The sequence below is a fragment of the Cryptomeria japonica genome, chromosome 7 (genome assembly GCF_030272615.1).
Source record: "Cryptomeria japonica chromosome 7, Sugi_1.0, whole genome shotgun sequence".
Taxonomy (NCBI): domain Eukaryota; kingdom Viridiplantae; phylum Streptophyta; class Pinopsida; order Cupressales; family Cupressaceae; genus Cryptomeria; species Cryptomeria japonica.
Genome location: NC_081411.1, coordinates 490,186,688 through 490,214,675, shown reverse-complemented (window position 1 = coordinate 490,214,675; position 27,988 = coordinate 490,186,688). Strand labels below are relative to the sequence as shown.

Below are 27,988 nucleotides of genomic sequence, written 5' to 3'. Positions count from 1 at the left end.
TCTTGACAAATTGCTTATGTTTCATCATTTTTTGTAACCAATGATTTTAGCAGCAAGAGATAAATGAAACAACGGTTACCTTTCTTAGACTTCTCATATCAAAAAATGAGGAGTTGCCTTGCCGAGAACATTTCCAGTCTCTGGCACTACTTGATTCTATCATGTTCAAGGCCTTTTGCACAACAGCATTCCATGACTTTTCATCTGGAGTATTTCCCTTGTTTATCACCGTTAAATGATACATGTTTGGAGATATTCTGATTCGAGAAGATACCTAAAATAATTATACCAATAACATCAATATATCGATTTCAAATTATGCATGTTAAGTTTGAGAATTTGAGAGATTCATAACTAATGTCTCAAATTTGAAAATACAGTTGTACGGTAAGTTATAGAAGAAATGAAGCTGAAAGTGATACCATCCAAAAACAAAATCCATTAATGCTAAAAATGCAACTCCCTGTTTGCTTACCAAAAAAAACATCAATTCAGATACATCTTTACTCTATAGCTTCACTAAAAGGGCCAACAAAAGGAATGATACATGAACGCAACATTGATAAAACGTAAAAACACAACTCCCCATCCAAATACCTGACCCAAAGTTAATTCAAGTGCATTTATTGCTTTGTTGAAGGTCGACAAGAGAGAATGATCCCATGCAATAGTTGCTGCTAGAATCGAACTTCCTTCACACTCATCTAGTTCCATCTGTTTAAAAAATTAAATAGTGAAATATTAAGAGTCTCCAAAAAGACACTGAAAATGAATCTCAAATGCAGGAAATATGCTATTGAATTCTTTATACAAACTAATATAGTTCAGAAAGGCCTTTCCAGTGGTAGAACATTGCATTTTTACCTGTGGAATAACAAAGTAGAAAGAGCCAAAACCTTCCCACTCCTGTGATGGCTTTGCTCTAGAATCAAAACGAATCACCCCATATGCCCTTATCAGAGGTGAGTCCTCTGAAAGAAACCTTCATAAACAAAATACATATTGCATTAGCAGTTGGGATTTTCACTCACAAGATCAAATAAAATACTATTTAAACAGCATGGAAATGCTAAAAGCATGATTCAGATGTTAGCAATTTTATTATTATCTCTGAAACGTAGCAAACATTTAAAACAGTTGATTGAATGTAAATCAGCCTCCTTTCAGCTTGGTTCCCAAGGGGTAATACTGAATGAAATAGACTTATTCATTCATTCTAAAAAGTCAAGGGGAGAACAATAGTGCATTGTAAATTCCTAGCTGTTTTCATTACAGATATACAACACAACTATATACTCCACATTACTACTGCACCAAATCAACTAATCTCTGTTCCACCAACCTTACCCCACCACTTCCAACACCCCAACCCACCTTCACTGTTTAGATGGATTTCTATGTATAACAAATCTAAATAATTTTTTTAGAGCAATAAGATAAATTAAGCATACACAGTGCTAAATTTAAATATAAATCATCTTTAGAGTCAAATTTTGGCACCTTTTGATATTTCCAGATTCAGCTCCCCAAAACTTCCATAAATTGTTTAAGACAGGAAAATAATATGAGAAGTGGAACTCACATGCAACCATACACTTGTTTATTTGAATCTTTTTGCCTCCTCATCTCACTTTGAACAATTTTATAAATTCTTGTTCCATGTAGAGGATCAGAATTTGTCTGAGTTTTACAGTTCTGATTCTGGATTCCTTTTGGGTTTTCAGAGAGCTTCGCGATGGTGTGACATGAAACTGAATATGAGGACTTTTTTGAACTTACTATTTTTAGTAAGTGGGGGCAAAGACAACTTATTTTTCTAGGTTTTTCTGGGTTTTCATAGAGCCTCGCGATGGTGTGACATGCAAACGAATCTGAAGACTTTTTCCAGACATACTATTTTTAGTAAGTTGCAACGACTGCTCAGAATGTGGTAAAAATCACTTTGGGAACACTTACTATTTTTAGAAGTATGTTATTTATAGGAAGTACTATTTTTGGCAGGTTCTTGTGTTCCAGCTCAGATGGCTATTTTTAGCAATGCAGTTCTGTACTTTGGCCTCAACTCAACATTGGCAGTTGTCAGTATTGAAGAAGGTATATTTTAATGGTTAAGCCTTATATTTATTTTATTTAGCCTTGGACGACTTGGAGAGGAGAAATAATATTTTTATCCTAAATCTATTTGGCGAAATATTTTACCTTCATAATGGGGCTCCAAAATGCAGTTAAATTTTATAACTTATGGTTGGACGCCTTTGGAGGAAATTCTCATTAAAAAGGTTTATACTTAGTATTATTTTAGCATTGGCTACAGTTGGCGTCCACTTGAGGGAATAATGTATTTGTTCAATTTTGTTGCCAAATAAAATATTATATTATTCCTTGGACGATTTAATGAGGGAATAAAATGAAGTGAAATGAAACACAAATTAAAGGAAATTTGAATGTTGTTGTTTAATCCCATATTGGAGGGAAAGGAAGTTCGATTTGGAGAGGAAGTTATAAATAAGTGCCTTGGCCTTCATTTGAGACTATCCATGAATATTATAACGAAGTGCTGTCGGAATGTTGATTGAATGCTTCGAGGATTGTCTCCTCCTAGATTGAATGCTTAGCTTCTCGCTTGAAAAATAGCGACTAGTTGAGACTTGGGACTGTTCTTCACTCAGGAGAATAGACGGAATTCATTGCGAAGTTTGTGTTCGAAGTTTTCTGATTTTGGAGTGCTATGTGTGAGTTCCAAGTTGCTGATTTTCAGTGCGTTGTAGGTGTGTTTTGCTCATAAGTCTCTACGTGGTCTTCTGTCGGTTCTGGGTATTGGCTCGTTATTTCTCTATGCTCTAGGCGATCATTCCTGTAGGTTTTTAGCGCTTATCTTGGAGTCTTTAATTTTATAATTGCAAATCGATTTTCTGCCTTAGCTGTACCATGTTGGAGTTGCCTTGGGATGCGTGCAAAATGGTTTTGGGTCTGTTTGATGTGTTTTGGCAGTTCTAGCTTAATCGCCTATCTCCTAGCTTTCATTTGCATCTGATTGGGGGTCATTCCATTGTGTGTGGGCAAAGTTGTGAGCGATTTTGTGAGTTTTGTAGTTGCTTGTCTGCGTGTTTCTAGCTTGCTGTTTGCATATTAGATTCTAAAATTGATAGTGAGAAGTGTGTTTTTTGGAGTGGTTAGTCATTGGTGGTTTTGGAGTGCTTATCTTATCATTTGCAGCAATGGACAATGATGTTCTTATTCTAAAATCTCATGCTATATATTGTAAAGCTGATTAGTAGTACTAACCAAAGATGAAAAACTCGGATTTTGCAATAACTCGGCAAGGCCAAAAAAATTTTAAAACTCGGGACTCGCCAAAACTCGGCAAAAAACTCGGCAAAACTCGGCAACTTTATCGAACATTTGAAAATACATTTTTTTTATATATATAATTCAAAAACACACATTTACACCAAATTTGTATAACATATATGATTTCCATGATATATAAATCAAATTTTTTTGGTAATACATAGCAACAAATGCAAGTATCATAGCATAAACCAAAAACCAAGTGCAACATATGTATAAGAGTTCAATACATATCAACGTATCATAGTGACAGTCTCATAGAGTTATAGAGTCATAGACCACAAAACAAGAACCTCTGAAATTCTGATTACATATCAAGTTCAAAGTTTGGTATCAATGAAAATAAGAAATCATAAATTGCGTCTACGACTAAAGCTCAAAACAGATTGTGGCCGCTGGGTGGGTGGTGCTGAAGTAGTGGCAACATCCTCAACACTAACAGGTGCCTCTGCTGCATGATCAACCTCCTGCTCCTCCTCACATGCTGCCACTTCCGCATCCCATTCCTCTCCTGCCCTCTCCAACTCACTCAGCTGCTCATTAGTAAGGAATGGATCCAAATCATTATCAACATCATCAGGAGAAGCAACCCATTCTGCTGCATATGGATCAATGTCATCCAAGTCAAGTGCTTCATGTGAATCTTGCCCTAGCACCTTCTTCTCATGTAATCGAATGTTGTACTGCACATAGACAAGATCATTCAAGCGTTGTTGAGTCAACCTATTGCGCTTTTTTGTGTGGATGTTCTCAAAAACACTCCAGTTGCGCTCACAACCAGAAGCACTACAAGGCTGTGATAATATGCGGATGGCAAGCTTTTGAAGATTAGGCGTTGTGGCACCATAATCTTCCCACCACAAATCTGCAAGGATACAAAATGTGATTTATAACTTGTAAAGATTTCAATAATCTTAAAGAGAGAAATAAATGGTAAAAATTAAACATATGTTTTTTTTTACCTGGTCGTAAGGTGGCTCTCCTACGTTTGCAATCAGGTGAAGAAAACAATTCCCCTAAGGCCTTCTTATAACTCTGCAACTCATCAAGTATCAGGTCTCGAAGGATCTCATCATCAACTAATCTCCGAATGCATGTGTCAAGGCCAATTCTAACCTCTGCATCTGCTCTGAAACTCGGAGAGTAAAAAAACTTGGGATTCAAGAAGTAGGCAGCAGCATGAATATGTTGGTGGAGTTGATGGTTCCACCTCCGATCAATTATGCGCCATATGGGTTCATACTTGGTCTTGTTTGACCCATACAAGTGTTGAATCGCCTCTTTGGCCTTATCCATGGCCTCATATAGATACCCCATGGAGTTATGATCCCCATCCACCATTCGTAGCACCCTCACCAACGGTTCCGACACCTAGATATAAAAAATCTAACAAAATCAGCAGATTGAAATATTAGAAAATTAAATAATAAATCATCAATTAAAGTTTCAAAACTTACATTGATGATCTCCTCCACTATCTTGGCAAAATTAGTATCAAAAATGGCAATCACAACCTTCTCTGCTTCAGGCTTTGTAGCATAAGGACTCCCCAACCATCTTTCACTCACGAACATCCGCTTCAGGTTGGGCAATGTAGCAAGTATGCTCTGCAAGGTGAGGAAATTGGTAGCAAAGCGTGTGACCCCCGACCGCACAAGATCCTTACCTTCAGTGTGCTCTCTCATAAGATTCAGGACCCATGTGTGATTGTAGATGTATTTGGTGATATTCCTTCCATCTTCAACCACTTTCTTTACCCAACTTAGTTTCCCTATGTCCTCAAGGAGCAAGTCAAGACAATGGGCAGCACAAGGGCTCCAAAATAATGTCGGATGTCTAGCCATTAGAAGTTTGCCGGCTGCGACATATGCAGCTGCATTATCAGTCACAACTTGGATGACATTCTGCACTCCCACATCCATCACCACTTCATCCAACATGTTGCACAAGGTCTCTGCATTCTTCACTTCATTGGAGGCATCAATTGATTTTAAAAATACTAACTGTACTCCTGAAGCAACTAGAAAGTTGATGAGTGTCCTGTTCCTACCATCTGTCCATCCATCAGAAAGAATGGTGCAGCCATTCTTTTCCCAAATAGTCCTTTGCTCTTCCACTAATGCATGAGTGTTTTGGACCTCATCCTGCAATAACGGTCCACTTACCTCGTAACGGCTTGGGGATTTGAACCCCTTACCTGCCACAGTCAACGCGGTGACCAATTGGTCCCAAGATGGACTAGAAATAGCATTGAACGGAACATCGTTGTAGATAAAAAATCTAGCACACGCCACCTTGGCTTGTTGGTGAGCCTCTTTATTCCATGCAGTGCCAAGCAATCCAAGTTGTGCACTAGGAGTGTTACGTGGAATAAAGAAGTTTTCCATGTTGCTGTCCAAAGTTCCCTTTGCTCGTATCCGTGGCCCAAGGGAAGAACCAGATGTCCCCACATCTGTATGTGACCCCATGGAACTCAAATCTGCCCTTGGGGCTACCATTGCCTCTGCTGTTCTCTTTTTTGTTGCCTTCCTTTGATCATATGCTTCAAGCGTTGCTATTGCATCTCTCGTAGCCTCTTCAGTACATTCCGTACAGCTTGTGGTATCTCGGCATTGAATTTTTGCAAGGTGATATTTGAACCTATTAATGCCACCTTTTACAATTTTTTTGCAATGGTTGCAAAAAACATCTCCTCGTTTTGGACCTGGTCTCCCATGTTTCCAACAAGGGTCTCTCTTTTTGCCACCAACTTTAACTGTAGAAGCTGAATCCATTTTCTTTCAAAAAGATGTGGAAAAGAACCTAGCAAAAGAGAGGCAACATTTAGAGATAAATAACATTGTTACCAAAAAAAATCACAAACATCCAAAAATTACAATGACTGTATAACTGTATTTTATTTACAGTCATCTATTAATAGATGACTCTCTAAAATTAAAATTTTTAATTGGTTGTGTATTTTTTTAAGTTTTTAACTTCAAATTTAAATTTAAATGAAATACTTTAATACACATTGACATTACACAGTTGACAGTCATTTCAATTTTCAAATGACTATGAGTATTTCACAATTGACTGTGTAATACACAGTCATTAATTACAATGTACATTAATGATTAATGTATTACACAGTCATCAGTCATTTGAAAATGACTATGTATTACACAGTCATTTCAAAATTTGAAAATGACTGTGTATTACACAGTCATCAGTCATTTGAAAATGACTGTGTATTACACAGTCATCAGTCATTTGAAATTTTGAAATGACTGTAATGACTGTGTATTACACAGTCATTTGAAAATGACTGTGTATTACACAGTCATTTGAAAATGACTGTGTAATACACAGTCATTTCTCATTTGAAATGACTGTAATGACTGTGTATTACACAGTCATTTCAAATGACTGATGACTGTGTAATACACAGTCATTTGAAAATGAATGTGTATTACACAGTCATTTGAATTTGAAATGACTGTGACTGTGTAATGATGACTGTGTAATACACAGTCATTTGAAATGACTGTGACTGTGTAATGATGACTGTGTAATACACAGTCATTTGAAAATTTGAAATGACTGTGTATTACACAGTCATTTGAAAATTGAAATGACTGTGACTGTGTAATACACAGTCCTTTGAAATGACTGTGACTGTGTAATGATGACTGTGTAATACACAGTCATTTGAAAATTTGAAATGACTGTGTATTACACAGTCATTTGAAAATTGAAATGACTGTGATTGTGTAATGATGACTGTGTAATACACAGTCATTTGAAAATTTGTAATGACTGTGTATTACACAGTCATTTGAAATGACTGTGACTGTGTAATACACAGTCATTTTGAAATGACTGTGTATTACACAGTCATTTTGAAATGACTGTGTATTACACAGTCATTTTGAAATGACTGTGTATTACACAGTCATTTGAAATGACTGTGACTGTGTAATACACAGTCATTTTCAAATGACTGTGTATTACACAATCATTTCAAATGACTGATGACTGTGTAATACACAGTCATTTGAAATGACTGTAAATTGTAATTACTAATGATTGTGTATTACACAGTCATTCGAAATGACTGTGACTGTGTAATACACAGTCATTTGAAATGACTAAGACTGTGTAATACACAGTCATTTTCAAATGACTGTGTATTACACAGTCTTAGTCATTCGAAATAAAACAATACAAAAAGATACCTGGTCGTCCGTGCAAATGCAAACAATACAGTCATTTTGACTGTGTAATACACAGTCATTTCAAATGACTGTGTATTACACAGTCAAAATGACTGTGTATTCGAAATAAAACAATACAAAAAGATACCTGGTCGTGCGTGCAAATGCAAACAATACAGTCATTTTGACTGTGTAATACACAGTCATTTCAAATGACTGTGTATTACACAGTCAAAATGACTGTGTATTCGAAATAAAACAATACAAAAAGATACCTGGTCGTGCGTGCAAATGCAAACAATACAGTCATTTTGACTGTGTAATACACAGTCATTTCAAATGACTGTGTATTACACAGTCAAAATGACTGTGTATTCGAAATAAAACAATACAAAAAGATACCTGGTCGTGCGTGCAAATGCAAACCCTATGCAAATCGCGTGGCGTTTTTTGCCTTCCGGAGTCGCGCGAGCCGCGAAATGGAATAAAGACTTCGGTTTTTTTTTTGCCTGCGACTTAAGTCGCGTTTTTCTCGCATTTTGTGCCGCGTTTCGGGCGGGTTTTGGCCATTAACGGCGATTATTTGCCAAAAAAATCGCGGCGAGTATATAAAAAAATCGGCCCGAGTATTTCCGCGATTAACTCGCGCAGCATTTTGGATCGCGATTACTCGCGAGTTTTTGAATTGCTCGCCGAGTTTTGCAAGTATGGTACTAACAGCTATTTCTTTCTGGAATTGTAAGTGTAACACAAGACCCACTGAATAAGTGGAAGAGGCTGGCCTTGCCGCCTATCTTTCTTATTGTAATGTTGTCCTCCCATTGGATAAGCGATTGAGTAGATTGTATTTATCATTTTCAGTCCTCCTACTGAATAAGTGGTTGAGTGATTGTTATTTACTTCAGTTTCATTAGCATTGTGATTGGCTGGTCATACCGCCAAATTGTTGTTAAAATTTCTACTACCCGCTGGACAAGCAGAAGGGGCTCGCTTGCCGCCCAGAATTGTAATTTCCTGAAAGCTAATGATCCCCTTATCACAGTATGCTCTCACCTTCCCACATTGGGCTCTTGGTGATCAGAAAGTGGAAGGGTTACCTTTCAGAAGCATTTTCATTATCATTTTTCTAACCCTAACGGGTGCTTGTGATGTTTGAAAACTGGAAAAATTGAAAAAAAAAGTAAGGGGATATTTCAACTTGTCTAGACTCTATTTGAGCAACACTCCCATACTAACCAGCTTTTGCACCCATCACAAGATATTCCTAGGATAAAATCCTTGTGTTTGTGTTGGATCTTTTCCATTTTAGTAATTCATTTCTTTGATAGCATAACACTTTCACTATCATATGGAAATCCAAGTAGAATAGTAGATAAAGTTGTTTGATTCCCTACTTTCTAACTAGTTTTGGTAGAAATTACAGATCAATTGGTCTCTAAAACAAGAAGTTCATTGAGTCTTGTAGATAGATTTGGGGAACACAATAAAGAATTTGTATGCATAATGATATTTTCCAAATTCCTTCAAGATGTTGGCTGTCAATCTGCGTGTTATGCGGATTTTATAACTTGTGTGTTATGCTATATATCTGTCACAGAGTTTTAGACTTGTTTTGGAGGTATCAACCACAAGTTCTCATCAATGAATGACTTGCAAACAACTTCTTAATGATAGCATAATCCCCTAGGATGAATGTGCAACTAGTTGTAATGAAATTACACCAATTGGAAATAAAATCACACTTTAACAGCTGACTGTAATTTAATCAAACAGTTGGCATGAAACCTCAAACAATGAACAATGATGTGCAAACTAATTACTCCTTTCTATAAGAGTCAAATATGATCTTTACAATAGCCAAACCCATGCCCAAAACACCTAGCAATGTTCAATGATTTACTCAGAAAATTTGAGAACACATGACAGCCATGGACATTAACATCTATCTGAAAAGTACAAAGAAATGATGCCAAGAGAACCTGATAAGTGTTGCCTAGTCTTGCAATTGAAGAAGCAAGCAATATCACAAATTTTGGAGCCTCCCTTGAGCAAATTCGATCTTCTCTTCAAATCGCCCCTGCTGCTGTTATAAGGTCTGATAATGATTGATTTCCAGCTCCAACTCTTCTCTCAACTCCTAAAAATAATCTCTGTCTTCCTTCAGGCAAAGCGCTATTCCCAATTGCTAAGTTCGATGCAAAGTGGGGTAGCTAAGAGCAAATTTATAGGAAATAGAAGCTTGGTTCGATTGGTTCTCAAACCTGATTTGATCTCTGAATCTTCTTATTACTTCTCCCAATTGGCCTTAAGGAAATCACCTTATGTTCCCAATCCAAGCGCTGTCTTCCCATTAAGGTTATGATGCTTCAGCAAGTAGATAATAGCAAAATTGTGGGTTATGAAGGATGGAACCCGATTTGTCTCAGACCTGCAACACAGCCAGCTATCTCCCAATTCCACCTTCAATTGATCTTCAAGTAAAATCGCTTATCTTTCCAAAAGGAATCGATGCCCAAATTTGATAAATATGGATGGTCTGAAAATAATCATGATGGGTTTGGCACCCTCCTCGACCTCAATAATATGCTCAATACCCCTATTGGGAGGTGTACTTGGTGGAATAGCACTAAACACCTTGGGGTGTTTAGTCAACAATGTTAGATTTAGTAATCAGATTTGCAATCGCTTAACATATAGGTGCAGAAGTAGATAATGTACAGTAGCAGAAATAAAGCACATAAATAGAGATGCACACAACACAAGACTACCCTAGGAAAACCTCCCCCTTGGAGGAAAAACCCAGCAACAACAGATCTTCAGATCTGATTATAATAGACAGGAATTATAGTTACAAGTCTAACCCAGCTAAAGCACAATAGCAGCAGATGACAATAGATAGAAACCGACTTATCTCAGTCCTTCGGATGCAAGGAAATCACAAGACAATGAATTCGCTTTCCTTCGATGATGGTTCACTGTGCTTCTATGATGATATGTTGCATTGCCCATCAATGATGTTCACTGTCTTCATACAATAGATGCACAGCAGATGGATTTCACCCAGCAGATGTAATTCGCACCATACAATGACAATTCGCTGACTCCTAACTGAGTTTGCAGACCTTCAAGGATAATTTGCACAGCTGGAGATTTCGCACCTAGAGCAGATCTGAATCGCACTTTTGGAGTAGAGGTATTTTGTGAACTTGCTTGAATAGTTTCCTTCCAAAATGAATCTGTATTTATACAAGGTAGAGGGAATGCATATAGGGTCGTCCCAATACATTTTGGCACCTAAACTCAATTTAATTCACACGCCACATAATGAGGATGGGTCCACACGTTAGCCCACACATTTGGTAAATAGGTCCATGCGTTTTGAACATTATATGTTAGGAATATAAGGGAAGTAGGGCCCAGCCCTATAATGATCCGAACAACATTGGAATAGGGCCCAGCCCTATTTGTTTTACATATTAGATTGAGATAGGGCCCAACCCTATTTAATCCTAATGGATTCGAATGTTGCCTTTGGCAATTCGAATCCATTATAAATATTTTCCAAACTAGTTACAAAACAACACTCCCTCTTAACTAGGGAGGAAAATAATTACATAATCTGATTTTCATGGACATTACCATGACATGAATAATTACAATGTTTAAGATTAGGGCTCAGCCCTAATAGTACAATCAATATGCAATTACAATGAACCTTTACATGATCTTCTCTTGCAATGCTTGCAAAGGATGAAGCCAACGCTTAATAACTTTACACTTTCCTGGGGACCTGCATGTAACACTATGATCTTTCATCATGCACATCCGCAGAGGATGATAGAGACCTTTCCATATGCACACCCGCAATAATTAATACTCAAAGATATATATAATCATAAATCATGCACAACCGCAGAGGATACATAAGCTTCTTTACTAAGAAGAACAACCTATCACCTTGTACACTGCAGAGGGTGAACTCACCTTGCACTTTGCAGAGGGTGAGAAATAATCGCCACCTTGCACTCCGCAGAGGGTGAGAAATAACCGCCACCTTGCACTCCGCAGAGGGTGGAGGGAACTGCCACCTTGCACTCCGCAGAGGGTGGACTCACCTTGCACTCTGCAGAGGATGAGAGAGAACTGCCACCTTGCACTCCGCAGAGGGTGAGCGAGCACTACCACCTTGCACTCCGCAGAGGGTGGATGATACACCCAGTGTATCATGGTTAGCATCATCATAAATAAACAATAGACAAGGAATATACATTAGATATATATTATCAATTCCTCTATTAAACCATAATGATTAAAACCCAAGAATGAAATGAGATATTAAAAGATATCAAGACTCCCTCTAAAACCCTATTTAAATAAAGAATTCATAGACTTAATGATTCATTCTTACTTACGAAGTGGATCCATAGCATCTTAAAAGAGAGAGATGAAAGGTAGACTTTCATAATTAGTCCGATGACAAGATCTGATTGAGGTAGGGCTTCTCAGGTCATGCGTGAATGCTTTCTTCAGAGAGACATAATCTGAAAACATTATCTTCAAGAGTAGACATTAGGTTGCCTTAGGGACATGATATAGTAAAACAAAACACCAACCCTTACCAACCCTTACAAACCCTCAACACACAGATTCAGACATATAGATAGAAGACATTTACCTATACTCGGATCCTAATACACATCCATATATATACACTATCACTATTCAGCCATGAATACATTGAATATATAAGTGATAGCAGGTATATGATAGCAGAAATATATAAGGATGACAACAAGTATCAAAATAAGGTAAGTTTTAAGGTAGCTTCAAATCACCTTACAACTTCACTTACCTATCTCCCTTGAAATAAATTGAGATTCATCACCTTTGAAGGTTCTAAGATACTAAGAGGATGAGGAATCCATTGATGCAGATGAAGGACCTTGACTGTGCATGTAATCATCTGAAAACCCTAGTTATCACACAGAAGTCCAGGCTGTAAATCTGATCACTACACATGCAAACCTAGGCTCTAATACCATGTTAGATTTTAGTAATCAGATTTGCAATCGTTTAACATATAGGTGTAGAAGTAGATAATGTACAGTAACAGAAATAAAGCACATAAATAGAGATGCACACAACACAAGACTACCCTGGGAAAACCTCCCCCTTGGAGGAAAAACCCAGCAACAACAGATCTTCAGATCTGATTATAATAGACAGAAATTATAGTTACAAGTCTAACCCAGCTAAGGCACAATAGCAGCAGATGACAGTAGATAGAAACCGACTTATCTCAGTCCTTCGGATGCAAGGAAATCACAAGACAATGAATTCGCTTTCCTTCGATGATGGTTCACTGTGCCTCTATGATGATATGTTGCGCTGCCCATCAATCATGTTCACTGTCTTCATACAATAGATGCACAGCAAATGGATTTCACCCAGCAGATGTAATTCGCACCATACAATGCCAATTCGCTGACTCCTAACTAAGTTTGCAAACCTTCAAGGATAATTTGCACAGGTGGAAGTTTTGCACCTAGAGAAGATCTTAATCGCACTTTTGGAGCAGAGGTATTTTGTGAACTTGCTTGAATAGTTTCCTTCCAAAATGAATCTGTATTTATACAAGGTAGAGAGAATGCATATAGGGTCGGCCCAATACATTTTGGCACCTAAACTCACTTTAATTCACACGCCACATAATGAGGATGGGTCCACACGTTAGCCCACACGTTTGGTAAATAGGTCCATGCGTTTTGAACATTATATGTTAGGAATATAAGGGAAGTAGGGCCCAGCCCTATAATGATCCGAACAACATTGGAATAGGGCCCAGCCCTATTTGTTTTACATATTAGATTGAGATAGGGCCCAACCATATTTAATCCTAATGGATTCGAATGTTGCCTTTGGCAATTCGAATCCATTATAAATATTTTCCAAACTAGTTACAAAACAACAAACAAGTCTTGTATATCGGGTGCATAATCAACCTTCTGTTGCTCTAGCTGTGTAGGCATTATTCTATATTCTGCTGCCCGCTCTAGCTGATCATGGCGAATTAATCTCTCCATCCTCCTAAAGGAGATCATCTGCAAGCTTGTGTCTGTTATTGCCTTCAGCACATGTTTCTTCCCATTTGCCTCAAATCGAAGCTCCATATGTTTCACATTGAGTGTAAGCTCCTCAATAGAATGAATCCATGTCATACCAAACACTACATCCATGTCTCCCATATTGACTACAGAGAAGCCACCCTTAAATTCATAATCACTCAAGCGCATGGGGAGATCGGTAATCATTTTGTTACAAGTGAGTGCAAAACCATCGGCTACTCTACCTCGCACTCCCTCAAACTCTTGTGTCTGAATTCCACGGCTTGCTACCAACTTCTCATCAATGAAGTTATGCGTTGCACTTGTATTAAAAAGGGTGATGACCCGCTACCCTGCTATGACTCCCTGCATTCTAAAAGAGCCTTCTCGGTGTAAGGAAGTGTTGGTGTCTGTTTTATCATCTACCAAACATTAGAATAAGATACCCAAGGTATCCTATCCTCTCCTGAAAAATCACTGCTGATTTCAAGGTCTACATGTGTGAACAAGCGACTTTAGTGGGATAGCTACTTGGGTAGTTGTTGTGACCATTTCACACATCGCCCCATCGCAAATGGGGACCCCCTCTTTTTGCTTGTTTTTGTTCGTTTTCGCTTTCGCTTTTAGGGTTTTGTTAGTTAGTTAGTTGTCTGGATTTAGGGCCAAGCCTTAGGGTTTTAAATTTTGCCTTTTCAAGCCAAAATCCAGTCGCTTTTGAGAGCTTTTTTGAGCTTCTTTCCTAGAAGCAAAATTTTTGAATGCAATGAATTCGCCAAAATGGTCTAATTTTCAATTGGAATGTTCATGCAGAGCTTAAACTTGTCTAAATGATGACCGTCAATGTGAATTTTTGTCTGATTGAATATTTTGACCAAATTTTGACTTTTTTGAAGTTTGATCCTGGGCATTGGAATTGATTTGTTTTCGCCTCGTGAAGTGTTAAAATGTGAAAAATCTTGTTATTTTGGCCTGTAGGAGCAAAATCGCTCCTGTCCCTCAGTGAAGGACGGGAGCTCAATTTCAAATATCTCATTGTCCTTGCAGAGCCCAGACAAATTTTACGTTTGAAGTGATGAAGAACGACGAGATCTTTTCATTGAATATAAATTGAAGATTTTCATGAGCACGGAAAGGTCTCCAGAAGGAAAATCGCTCCTGTCCCTCAGTGAAGGACCGGAGCTACAATTCAAATTTCGCCATGTCCATGCAAGATTTTGATAGCTCAGCAATTGGAGGACGTCCGAAGGAAGATACTTTGCCAAATGAATATAATTTGAGATGCAAAAAATGGAGAAAAATGACCTATATTGACTAAATCGCTCCTGTCCCTCTCCAAGGGACCAGGGCGAGGTACCTTGTAGCTCTCGTCCCTCTCCCAGGGACCAGAGCGATTCCCTCCATTTTGCAAAAACCAGACAAGGGTCAAGGCAAGTTTACGTTCAAAAACGAAGGAGAACATGAGATGAACGCATTGAATATAAATTGAAGATTTTTGGGACATCCATACCAGTGTTAAATGCCTAGTTCGCTCCTGTCCCTCTCCAAGGGACCAGAGCGATTTTTGATATAATTGCCTTTGTTGCAAAATTACAAACAATGTCAAGGCATGGGTGGATAGAGTGAAGAAGGACGATTCCGTTGAATATAAACTTGGAACTTGGCAAAGTAAGATGAAAGCCACAAGGGAAGGATCGCTCCTGTCCCTCTCCAAGGGACCAGGGCGATACAATGGTAAAGATACGTCCCTCTCAAGTTCAAGGTCGTCCCTCCAAGGTTCAAGACCGATCCAAGCCAGGACAAAAGGTGGCGAGGACATTTCAAGGCATTTACATCAAGCGCAACGTTACAAAGGTCATCACATGGAAGGATTTGTACTCTAAAGACCTAGATCGCTCCTGTCCTTTGGCAAGGGACCAGAGCGATATCTACATAATGGCGTAGATTTCAAAAGGCGAACAAGTTTCGAGCAACCAAGAAGGTCGAAAGGACGTCATTTCACGCAATGAAGTTGATTGCAAGTTGGTACAAACAAGAACAAGCATATAATGATGAACTTCGCTCCTGTCCCTCAGGAAGGGACCAGGGCGATGTTAGATGCATTGACCATTTCATGCAAAATTTACGTAAGGACAAGACATTGCAATATTTTAGAGGGTCCATGGTACGACAACAAGATGATAAACAAGAGTTTTGAACGTTAAATAATCACCAAAATGGATCTAGGAACCATATCGCTCCTGTCCCTCTCCAAGGGACCAGGGCGATTTGCTTTGGATTCCTTGTTTGTTTCAAGTTCAAGCTAAGTCAAGATGTCCTAAGATAGCATATGGTCCAAGGCATCGTTTGAAGATAATTTGCAAGGGTTTTGAACGTCCAAACATTGCCAAATAATGTAAAAGCCTCACATCGCTCCTGTCCTTTGGACAAGGACCAGGGCGATCCTATCAAAAACGCTCATATTCCTCCAAAATCGAAACAAGGCGAGGTTAAGCAAGACAAAGGACGGCGTTTGGAAAACATCACAATGAAGGATCGAAGGTCAAAAATGCATATTGAACGTGAAAAAATCAAGATCGCTCCTGTCCTTTGGACAAGGACCAAGGCGATGCTATTAAAACACTCCCGTCCCTTCAAAGATCAAAGCGAAGCAAGGTTAGGTAAGGTAAAGGACGACGTTTGAAGGACATTACCATGAAGATCGAAGTACAAAGTTGACAAGGCCAAGGAAAACATGTGGATCGCTCCTGTCCCTCTTCAAGGGACAAGGGCGATGATCCTTATAACATCGAAGGTACCTTGCAAAAGCAAATGGAAATAAGCGCAAAGGACACAAGCAATGATATTTCGAAGGTCAAAGATGCGAGATGGACATGAAAACAAGAAGATCGCTCCTGTCCTTTGGACAAGGACCAGGGCGATATGCACTTAAAGGACACCTATATGCGCACACAAGGCGATCAAATTCGAAGGACCATCAAGGTGATCGATTTTTAACGTGGAGATGAAGGAGTTGGACGTAAGAAATGCAAGAATCGTGCCAAAGATGGTGAATCGCTCCTGTCCCTCTCCAAGGGACCAGAGCGATGAGGTACGTCCCTCTATTTACATATTTTTTGGCGCCAAATTAAATAATTTGAATTTACTTTAAATGCTAAATCAATTTAAAAAATTGAAAATCCATTTTTATTGGCATTTAATATGGCGTTGACACTTATTAATTATTTTTGCCTTATTTAAAAAACCGAAATTTGCAATTTAAAAACGCAAGGCATTAGTAATTAATTAATTAATTAATAAAAAAAAATCGATTTGAGCGCTCATATATGGAAGTCGGCCTTGTTATGTCATTGCAAATCATTTAAAAATCGTTTGAAATTGTTATATTTCATCAAGTCGGCCAAAGAGATAAATCGATGAGAGCGCTATATATATAGGGGGGTGAAAACTATTATTTTCACATCATTATTTTACCTCTCTACATGCGAATCAAGGAAGACAAAGGAAAGTGTTAAGTGTGTTTAAAGATAGTGCGAATATTATCCAAGGTGGTGCGAGTTTCATTCATCCAAGGGTGGCGCGCTTAGCTATCAAAGGTGGTGCGATTCCAAACCAAAGGTGGTGCGAATTTGAAGATCACGCCTAAGGCGAATTTGCTAAAAACTTGGAGATTTATTTGTGCGAATTTGAAGATCCATTTGAGACCACGTCCAAGGCGATAAGTGAAGATCACATTCTATCCAGAGGTGGCGAAGTATATTTTGAGGGAATCATATTGAAGATTATCTTATACCTCAAATTTTGCCTAGGCGAATTTTGTTTTTGCATTCTAGAGTTAGCTCTCTGTCGAGGTATGGCGATTTAATTATTATTGTTTTATTCATCCTCGTCATATTTCAAATTTTGATCCTTGAAAATCTCTTAGCTCAATCGTTGTATTTTAGGAAATGATAACTCTAGGGACTTATCATGAGGTTTCCTAAAATCTATCTCTCTTATCTACGTTATTTATTGCAAAATCTATTTCTTATAATGAAATGTTGTGTAGGTATGGCGACCCCAAAGGCGGGAGCATCCACCAGTCGCTCGGCTCTCATGAAAGAAGATCAGAAGACTGAAGAAGTGGAGACCAAGATCGTGTCCAAGTGGAGCAACATTGGAGATACAAACTTGGGGAACTTTAGCACGAAGAAGTTCCGAGAGGTCCCTTACATCGGCAAGCCATCACCTGTCGCCCGGAGAATAATAGAAAGTGGCATCATTAAGGCGGCCGGTTTTCCTCCAGCCATTCAGTGTCACGAGTTGATGATCGAGTGTGCCCGTCATTACAATCCACAGTCCAGGACCATTGTGTCCAATGAGGGAAATATTTTGGCGTACCTTTCAGAGGAGGCCATAAGTGAAGCCTTCCATCTTCCAGAGCACAGGGACATGATATACAAGAGCATTGAAGGAGCCAGATCAGTGTACGATGATGATCCAGATGCTTGCCTAAGCATAATCAACAAGAACTGGCTACTTAAGAGTCGTCCCCGTCTGAGCAAAGTACCGAACACACCACACCGGATCGATTTCCAAGAGGAGTACAGAGATTTGATTACCATGCTCAACAGAGTTACAGGAGCACCTCATGCCTTCTATTTTGAGAAATGGATGTTTTATTTCATCCAGGTGATTGTTCAAGGGAAGGGTACAATACATTGGGCTAGGATAATTAGCCATTGCTTAGACGTACAGTTGAGAAGACTCAGGGCTACTAAGTCCTTCCACATGAGTTCATATGTCATCTATACCTTAATCAGGAGCGTTGAGTACGCAGGACTACCTCACAGAGGAGTGATTGGAAGAGGACCCGGCGAGGTCAGAGTTTGTGAATCCTATACTCACTTGCATCATCCACCAGGGAAGAACTACAAGTTAATCAATGATACTTTCACGATGAACATCACCAGGACGTTGCAAGGAGGGATTCACAACAGATTATCTCAGGATGCCCAGGAGCTAATCAAGAGGTACGGTGCTTGGTTCATTCAGTTTCCCAAGTTCACTTACATTAGAGTGTATGGATGTCCTTTACCTCCATACATGTTGCCGAGGTACCCGACAGACAGGATTGTGTTACTTGAAGTAACAAGGCAGTTGGCAGCATATGTGAAGGCATTCAGACACAGACATCAGAATGGAGTTCAGGTACCTATTATTTTGGGTAATTCAGTTGAGGTATGTCCCAATGTCTCAGCCATGGATGATGCAGAGAGGGAGTTAGCCTTGTATCCTTTTTCATCTTTTGCTTGGAGGAATAGTTTTGATCCTCATAGATATTTAGAGGAGACAGTCGGTAGAAGATTTAGACATGAGTACCAGATTGAAGATTTTATGATGAATCTCCTAGATGATCTCGAAGTGAAACGAAAGATACATTCTAGATTGCCTCTGGATTTCATCAGGAAATGTAAGATTTACAGAGTAGCCGACCAAGCTCAGGACAACGGCAGGCACATCCAATCTTCATATGATAGAGAAAGCAAAACAATAAGTTTGAATTGGAATGAGCCCGAGGCCGTGGATTTAGATGAATTGATGGCACCAGTCTTGTCTTGTACTCGCAGATGGGTAGATATTCAACATCAGAAGTTGAGAGAACAAGGCATAGCCATGTCTTTTACTTTGGAAGAAAAGCCAGCCGAAGGAGGAGCCAGTGTTAGTGAAGGCAATCCTAATCCTAGGAATTCAGGTGAAGGTAACCTTCGATGTGCCAGTGAGGGCAATCTCCATTCGAGAGGTTCAAAGAGAAAGGAAAGATCAGAAAAGAAAGAGCCTTCCAAGAAAAAGCAAGGTGCTAACAAAGATCAAACACCAGGTACTTCTTCCAGGCCAGAAGATAGAACAGTTCGAGTGGAAGAATCCATGGAATCGATGGTACAGAATGACAGGCAGGAGGAAGAACAGGCACAGCATGTTTCATCCGATGGATCTCTCCAAGACTATGATTTAGAAGAAAATAATGAAGTAACATCTCCTCCCAGACAAGAAGAAGTAGTACACAAAGAAATTCAAGTTCAAGAGACAAGATCAAATATCCCAGATTGGTTGAAGGAAAGATTGACTAAGGTGATCGTAATTGAGGACGAGGACAGTGCAATCGATCTAGAGAGCCTTGTTGGACGCTCACATATGACAACAGAGAAGAAGAAGGCTACAAAGATGTCCAAGATGATTCGAGATGAGACTGGATCTAGAAAACTGCAGATAGCTACACCGGCGGCAGACAAATATGAGGGTGAGATCCTAGCAGAAGACTATCATATACAGACTATTGAGTTAGGACCATCCACAGCAGAGCAGACTTTAGATGATGCCACCGACACATTTGAGGCATTGAAGGATAAATTTAGAGAAGAAGTAGAGAAGAATAGAAAGCTTGAGAAAGAGGTCGGTGCATGGAGAACATATTTCAGTCACATCAATGAACCTTTGGGACGTCAGGATCCAGTTAGATCACCATTGCAGGCATTGCCCCTTCAATCAATCAATGAAGCAGAGAGATTTAGGAATATGGTCCAGCGTACATGTAATTGGATGGATAGATCTCACACGGTGGCCATTGAGTTTATTACAAGGATGTCGAAGATCACCCATCAGGCTAACCAAGTCCTTGAGATAATCCACAGACTGATGGCAACAGTAGATGCATTTGCCCATACCAAGGACGTTGTCATTCCTGTCTTGAAAGTTATAAGACATACATCCAGAAGAATTTTAGCACAAGAGAAGATCTTGGAGGGCGATTCTCACAGTTTGTTTCAGTGGTCAACCTTACTCCATATAAAGAGTGTTCTCTTTGAGGACATCAGTATTAGATGTGGTCAAGTTGAGGAGGTGATCAATCCGATCCAGGACAGAGTATTTGAGGTACTTCGTACCATTCTTGGCAGAAGGATCGAGGTCGAGACAGATGTGGATTTACAAGAATTTGAAGATAGAATCAAGATCATCTTTCGCAAGGACGCAGATGTTACAGATGAGCAGTATGATCAGATGTATGCCACCATGCTCCTAATTGATAGAACTAAGGAACTTGAACCTACTTGGGACACAGCTCTTCTAGATGCATTTGATCAGGTTATCCACTTAGAAGAGAGTATCAAGAATCTTCCCGAGATTCCAAGCACAGAAATCGAAGGAATTGTGACAAAATTCATTGCATATGCTAAGAAAGAGAATTGGAAGGGGAATAAGATTCTAGATGAAAGGTTGTTACAGATGACATGACATCTTAATTCTCATTGGCTGATACCTCCTAGATTTTTGTGCCAAATTTAATATTTGGCTATGTATTTAATGTTGTTCAGTAAAAAGGAGGTCATTTGTAACAAACCCTAATTAGGGTTTAGGTGTCATGATCTTGTCCATTGATTTACTTTCAATCTGGACCTTTCATTGTAACTGGGGATGCTATTTATACCCCCATTTTTCATTTCATTTATAACAGAATAGTCAATAGAGAAATAGAGAATAGAGTTGTAAGCAATTTTTATGTTGTAGCAAGATTGAGTCTTGAAGAGAGAAGTTCAAGCAATTGTTGTATATGATGACTTGGAAATCAATAAAATATTGAAGTTATGGTGTTTTGTTGCAAGTTTCTTGAGTTATCTTCATGGTTGTTGGATGTACTTGAATCACGCTCAATCAAAGTAGTTTGTTAATTTGAAAGACTAAGTGTGAGATTTGATATTTGGTAGGATTCGTAATCCAAACCACTAGCTTCTTGCTGATTGTAGGAACGCCTTGCGTGGTCGACTGGAAAACGTTTTGAGTCCTTAACCTTCAAGCATTTTCGCATCTAGGATATGTACCTTCGTAGTAGTGTCCTTGGTCTTTGATGCATTGAACACCATTATTACCTTAGAAGATCGCACTAATTTCAGTTGAGTTGTTATCTTATGGCAAAATTGAAATTGGTTGAGTCTTGCCAAAATCTCATTCATGCTAAGTCGTTCATAGGATTAGACTAGATTAGATTTACTCAAACCCTGTCCCTTTTTCCTTTTTTTTTGAAAGTTCCTTTTAGATTAGTAAAACCTTCGAACTATTGAATCCGTAAGAAGCCTTGAAGGAAACAGCAAATCACATCATACCACTAAAAGCTTGTCCACACGTGGAGACCCCACTAAAAGAACCTTGGAGTCCACCTAACTGATCCTTTTTGCAGATCTTCAGCAGTTAGAGACTATTTTCTCAAGAGAGGATAAGATGCCTGTCGGTATTTTATTCTGTGTATGATTGTGTACAAAATACACGTCAACAGAATTGGCGCTAGAAGGAGGGCTTTCTTTAGTTTCAAAGTTCGAAGTCCGAAGATTTTGAAAAGAGAAAAATATTGCAAACATGATCATGAAGTACGATGGTGTTGCCAGATGAAGGACGGAATCAAGTGGTGCAACCCAATTTGCAAGTAGGCGATACCCAAGAAGACATCATTTCCCAATTGAATCAAGTAGCTTGGAACGCAAGGAGAAGTCAAGTCGAATATAACAGAGTCAGAATCATCTTAGAGCAAGAGGAAGACATAGCCGAAGAACATCAAAGGGTCATAGCTAGGAATCTTCGCAATCAAAGGAACGTACAATAATCCTTGCAAGACTTCACGCTGGATCGCATTGGTTCATTCTCGCCCGAGAAACATCAAAGGTTGTTGAGGTCCACACCAGGCATCAAAGATCTAAGTGAACTTCAGTTCACTTCCAAAGCAAAGCGAGTTAAGAGAGAGGACACCCCCAAAGAGTTCGAACTAAGATTGGAAGGATCTCCTGAGTCATCACAAGTTCTTCAAGAACAAGTCCAAGCAGCGATCCAATCTAGTATCCGAGCAATTTCACAAACAAAAAGCCAAGCTAGTTCATCAAGTTCAGTTTCAAGGAATACAATGGCTCATCGTGCTCCACCTCCACCTCCTCCTCCTCATGTACTTAATGGTGCGACATGGCTAGTCAACAATCCATCACCGTTGGAATTTGCAGTTTATCATGATATGCCGAAGAATCCAGAACACTTTTGTTCCAAGTTCAATGTTAGTGATTTCCATCGCACAGCAGAAGATCACATCAAGATGTTCGAGGACCTTCTTCGTAACAGACAAATTGAATATGGAGATGTGGCATGTAGGCTTTTTCCCTACTCATTGGGAGAAGAGGCATACTTTTGGTTTATTCATTTGCCTACAGGGTCCATCAGGACTTGGGACGCGATGAAAGACGCATTCATTGCCAAATTTGGCATCCCAACTACACCAGCAGAGTTATATAGACAGTTTGTTGAGGTTCGAAGGAGAGAGCATGAACCTATTACTTCCTTCAATGACAGATTTCACCGAGCATACACGATGCTACGTCCTCCTTATCTTATTGCAGATCCAAGGGAAATTTACTATGGAGCCTTAGATCATCTCACAGCTATGTTCGTAAGGACACATCCAACTCCGAATGATCTAAATGCGGCATATACAAGAGCCATTGAAGTAAGTAAGCACATGGGACAAAACATCACTGGACCACTACTACACATGGGATCCGTCGCAGCACCTAACCAGATGCAAGCAGTTGGCACGGCTTTAGCCAACCAAACTCCAGTCATGAATCCAATTCCGCAAGCGACATATCCCAACGTACAGCCGGCGAATCAGTTGGTCCTTCACCCAGGAGCTCCAATTTCTCAAGCCCCACCCGCTCAACCTGTGTACCTGCAAAATGCTACAAATTCGTCAAGGACACAAGAAGAGAAAGATGAAATGAAAGAGTTGATTGAGCAAGTCAAGAAGTTATCAACTGAGGTCACCCATTTGAGGAACCAGAATAATCAACTCCAGAACATGCAGAGGGCCAACCACGGCCAACACGCGAACAACCAGAATTTCCAAGGCAATAATAATCAAGGATTCAGAAACAATTATCAAGGAAATAACAATCAAGGTTTCCAAAGAAGACCATGGAATACAGCTCCCAACAATGGAAATGTGGTGACGCCCTTGGACAATCCACCAAATGCGCAAAGTCAAGAGAACCCCTCTTCGGGCAAAGTGTTTTTAGCCGAAGCAGCCTTGTCTAGTTGGTGCAGACTCCACAACACGAACCAACATTCCGAGTTGCAGTGTCCTGAGTTCAAGATTGCGGCCGACATTTTCCAACAAGAGATGCGTACTACCAATCCGCCTGAAAATCCTCCCACCACAGGGTACGAAATTGTTCCAACCACGCAGTATGGTCAAGCCATGATCGTTGAAACCTGCAGATATTCACAAGAAGAAATTAGTCAAGAACAAAATGGGAGATTTCCTCCAGAATCGGCCAATGGACCGATGGTACCACCAGGATCTCAGTTTCCGCCAGCATCTGCCAATGGACCTGTAGAGGATTCAGAATACTATTTCCCACCATTGAACGACAGTGTTTTAGTAGAAGGAATCAAGGAAGTATTCCACCAAGCGTCAGGAGGTGCAAACCAAAGAGTTTATCACAGGAATCAGAGAAATCCCGAACCATTAACAACATCGATTCCTCCAAACAATTTTTCAACTCCGCCAGATCCCCAAGCCAGCAACGTCCCTGAATATCCACAAAACACTCAAGAATACAGACAAAGAAGAAATATTTCACCTCCCGCGGGAAATGAAACGAAAAGATTGGCCGCCTTGGTGTTAGATGAACTCAAGAAAGTCAAGGTAAGTTTACCACTCTATGAGTTGCTCAAAGTGTCTGAAATTAAAGAGACAGTGATCAATAGTTTGAATGAACCTAGTGCAACGAGGTCAAATATTCAAGCCACTATCAATGTGACTCAAGAGGAAGCCGATTCTCAAGAACAACCCGAGCAAAATGAGTGCATGGTTCAAACTATAACCTTCCCAGCTAAAAAGGAAGATATGTTGGAAGGAAAAGTATTACTCAAAAGAGGCGAAACCAAGAAAGCTCAGCCTACAGTCAAAGAGAACCTCACCGCTAGCTTGGTTCTACCCGAGAAGGAAGTTACAATCAAGAAAGATGTGGTTAAAAAAGGAAAATCTGCAAGCCAAGCCAGTCAGTCAAAAGAGGAGAGCCCAGCGAAGGAAAATCACTCAAAGATCAATCAAATTAAACATCAAGAACCAAGTGAAGAAAATTCAGTGCCTTCTCAAGGAAAGGACGAACCGGCCCCGTTCCTGTTATCAGTCAGAATATTTGGAAAGCTATTACACAATTGCCTTTATGATTCCGGAGCCTCAAGCAATGTCATGCCTTTAGCCGTTTGTCAAAGACTTGGAATAACTCCTGCACCTACCAAGAGAAAAGTCACTCAGCTTGACAAGACAGAAGTTCCAGTCATGGGAGAATTGAACAATATTCACATGCAATTGGCCGCAGACCCAAGGGTCCAGAATTTTATAGATATATCAGTAGTGGATATTCCAGATTCATATGGAATGCTCCTGAGTCGAGATTGGTCCCGAAAGTTGAATGGATATGTATCGACCGACTTCGCACACATGTGGCTACCATGGAGAGGAGTCCCGAACCAGATTAAGATTGATAGCACCCCAAGGTTGAGATTGATGATAACTGAATATGGAGAAGACAACGAAGTTCTATTTTTAGAATCTGACCTAGGAACATATAAACCAAAAGTAGAGGAGATCTTGATGATACAAGATATACAAGATGAAAATACCCAACAAGAGGTCATAGAGTCAACTGAGATCGTCATTGAAAGCGATCAAGGATCCGACCAAGAAGACGAAGGGATGTTTGAAAACTTCAGAAGGTTTGTACAAAGAAACATTCAGCAAAGTGTACAACTTGGCAATATAGCATCCGTCCGAGATCTGCTTCTTCCGAATTGGTGTAGAATTCACAATGCCGTCCACTCAGAATTATCTTGTGCTTTATGCCAGACCGCATTGGAGCAAGTGAACAAAAGAATCCCGCAGACACTAATTGTAGAGGAAATTCAAGATTCAGAGAATGAAAGCTCTACAGACACCGAGAGTTCTGTAGAAGACGAAGTTTCGTCCGATACAACAGATGAAAGTCATGAAAGTCCAGAAACAGACAATCAAGAAAATCAGATATGGACACTAAGGTTCGACGGATCTAAGTCCAAACAAGGATCCGGAGCCGGATATGAATTAATTAGTCCTAAAGGAGAAACATACCTTGCCGCTCACAGATTACAGTTCCCTTGCACCAACAACGTAGCAGAATATGAATCTTTGGTTCATGGATTACTGTTAGCCATCCAAAAGGGGGCAAAAATACTGCAAGTATACGGAGACTCAGAAATCGCAATAAGACAAATCAGGAAGCAATATGTCTGCCATGACAAAAGGCTAACCAAGTATAGAAATCGAGTCTGGGATCTAATTGAAAGTTTTGATGCTTTCAATATCAATTCAATTTATAGACATCAGAATCAAGTGGCCAATTCACTTGCACAGGCCGCGAGCTCATTGATTCCATTAGCAATGGAAGGATTAAAGAAGTTTACCATCGAGTTGATATCAGTTCCTTCAGTCCCAGATAACATCACCAATTTCCAAGTTTTCGAAGATGACAAGCACATTCTAGACTTCCTAACCAGCACGGACATCTTCTTAACACAGATCATAGATGAAGACGAAGTGGGTGAAGCTGAGTTCGATGCCGAAGGAGTCCTGAACTTAAAAACAAACACTATTCCGAAAGGAATGGTCGAATTAGAAAGGATTTTTGATCCTGACAAGTTGAAAGAAAAGAAGAATCACAGTGTAGAAGGCAATATGTGCGACGCGATCAATCTAGGTGACGAGACACAAGTTAAGAATGTTTTCATTGGAAAGTCTTGCACAGCAATTGAAAAGGATGGAATCCTAAAAAACATGAGGGACTTCCCAGATGTCATTGCATGGAGCTATGAAGATCTCAAGACCTACGACACTGCGATTATCACTCACACAATCCCGTTGAAACCAGGAAGCAAGCCATTCAGGCAAAGACAAAGACCCGTCAATCCCTTGTTAGAACCACTGATATACCAAGAAGTAAAGAAGTTACTCACAGCTAAAATCATCTTCCCAGTGAGACACTCGACGTGGGTCGCCAACTTGGTGCCGGTCAGAAAGAAAAATGGAGAGATCAGATTGTGTGTGGATTTCAGAAATCTTAATAGAGCGTCAGAGAAAGATAACTATCCGCTCCCATCATTGGATGAAGTACTACAGATCGTCAATGGATCGCAGATGATGTCCTTCCTAGACGGATATTCAGGATACAATCAAGTCCTAGTCGAACCTGAAGATCGAATAAAGACTGCTTTCACCACCAAATGGGGAACATTTGCCTATAAGAGAATGCCTTTTGGACTCATAAACGCCGGGGCCACATTCCAGAGAGCTATGGATATCGCTTTCAGAGATTTAATTGGTAAAAGCATTATTATATATATGGATGATATCACAGTTTTCTCTAGACAGAGAGAAGATCATGTGGACGATTTGAGAAGAGTCTTCCAAAGATGTAGAAGATACGGTGTCTCCCTTAATCCGAAGAAATGCATATTTGGAGTCACAGAAGGAAAGCTTTTAGGACATGTCATTTCAGAGAAAGGAATATCTATTGATCCTGAAAGGGTGAAGGCCATATCTACTATCAATTTGCCAGCAAGCAAGAAAGAGCTCAAATCATTTTTCGGCAAAATCAACTTCGTCCGAAAATTCATTACCGGATTTGCCGAGATTGTCAGGCCATTGAATGAAATGTTAAAGAAAGATGCAAAGGTTGAGTGGACTCCACAAGCCAGAAGAGCATTTGAAGAAATAAAGACCGCAATCATGGAAGCGCCAGTTTTGATTAGTCCTGATTATCTCAAACCATTTTATTTATATTCCTTCGCTTCCGAATATACTTGTGCCGCCATTCTCACCCAAAGAAGTGAAGAGAGGGATGAAAATCCCATTGCTTTCATGAGCACCCCGTTGAAAGACGCAGAATTGAGGTATCCAAATGTTGAAAAGCAAGCATACGCATTAGTAAAGGCAGTTAAAAAATTCAGACATTACCTCCTGAGAGCCAAGATTTATGCAATAGTGCCTGATGCGGCAGTCAAGACTCTTCTCATGCAAAATGAATTAGGAGAGAGAAGAGGAAAGTGGGTCGCCATTATCCAAGAATTTGATATTGAGATACAGCCCATGAAACTTGTCCGAGGACAAGCTTTGGCACAGACATTAGCGATAGATGGGCCAGGATTAGTTCAACAAATTTATGAATTAGAAGATGTCACACCTGATGAATGGTACAAAGACATTGTGACATATTTGCTTAATCACAGATG

At 39.6% G+C, this 27,988-nt stretch overlaps 1 protein-coding gene across 6 annotated transcripts in view; it reads right to left on the bottom strand.

Annotated features, from left to right (window-relative positions):
- LOC131065758 (isochorismate synthase, chloroplastic) overlaps window positions 1-27,988 on the bottom strand; it is a 314,318-nt gene that overhangs the window by 218,731 nt on the left and 67,599 nt on the right. For all 6 annotated transcript variants that reach the window (XR_009111467.2, XM_058000400.2, XM_059209304.1 and 3 more), the window contains exons 3-5: window positions 865-982; window positions 598-714; window positions 80-274 (exon numbers count right to left, since the gene is read on the bottom strand). Coding sequence is in view for 5 of the 6 variants with exons in the window: in XM_058000400.2 (XP_057856383.1) it covers window positions 80-274; window positions 598-714; window positions 865-982 (430 nt within the window). In the remaining variant the exon portion in view is untranslated. The remainder of the gene's footprint in view (window positions 1-79; window positions 275-597; window positions 715-864; window positions 983-27,988) is intronic.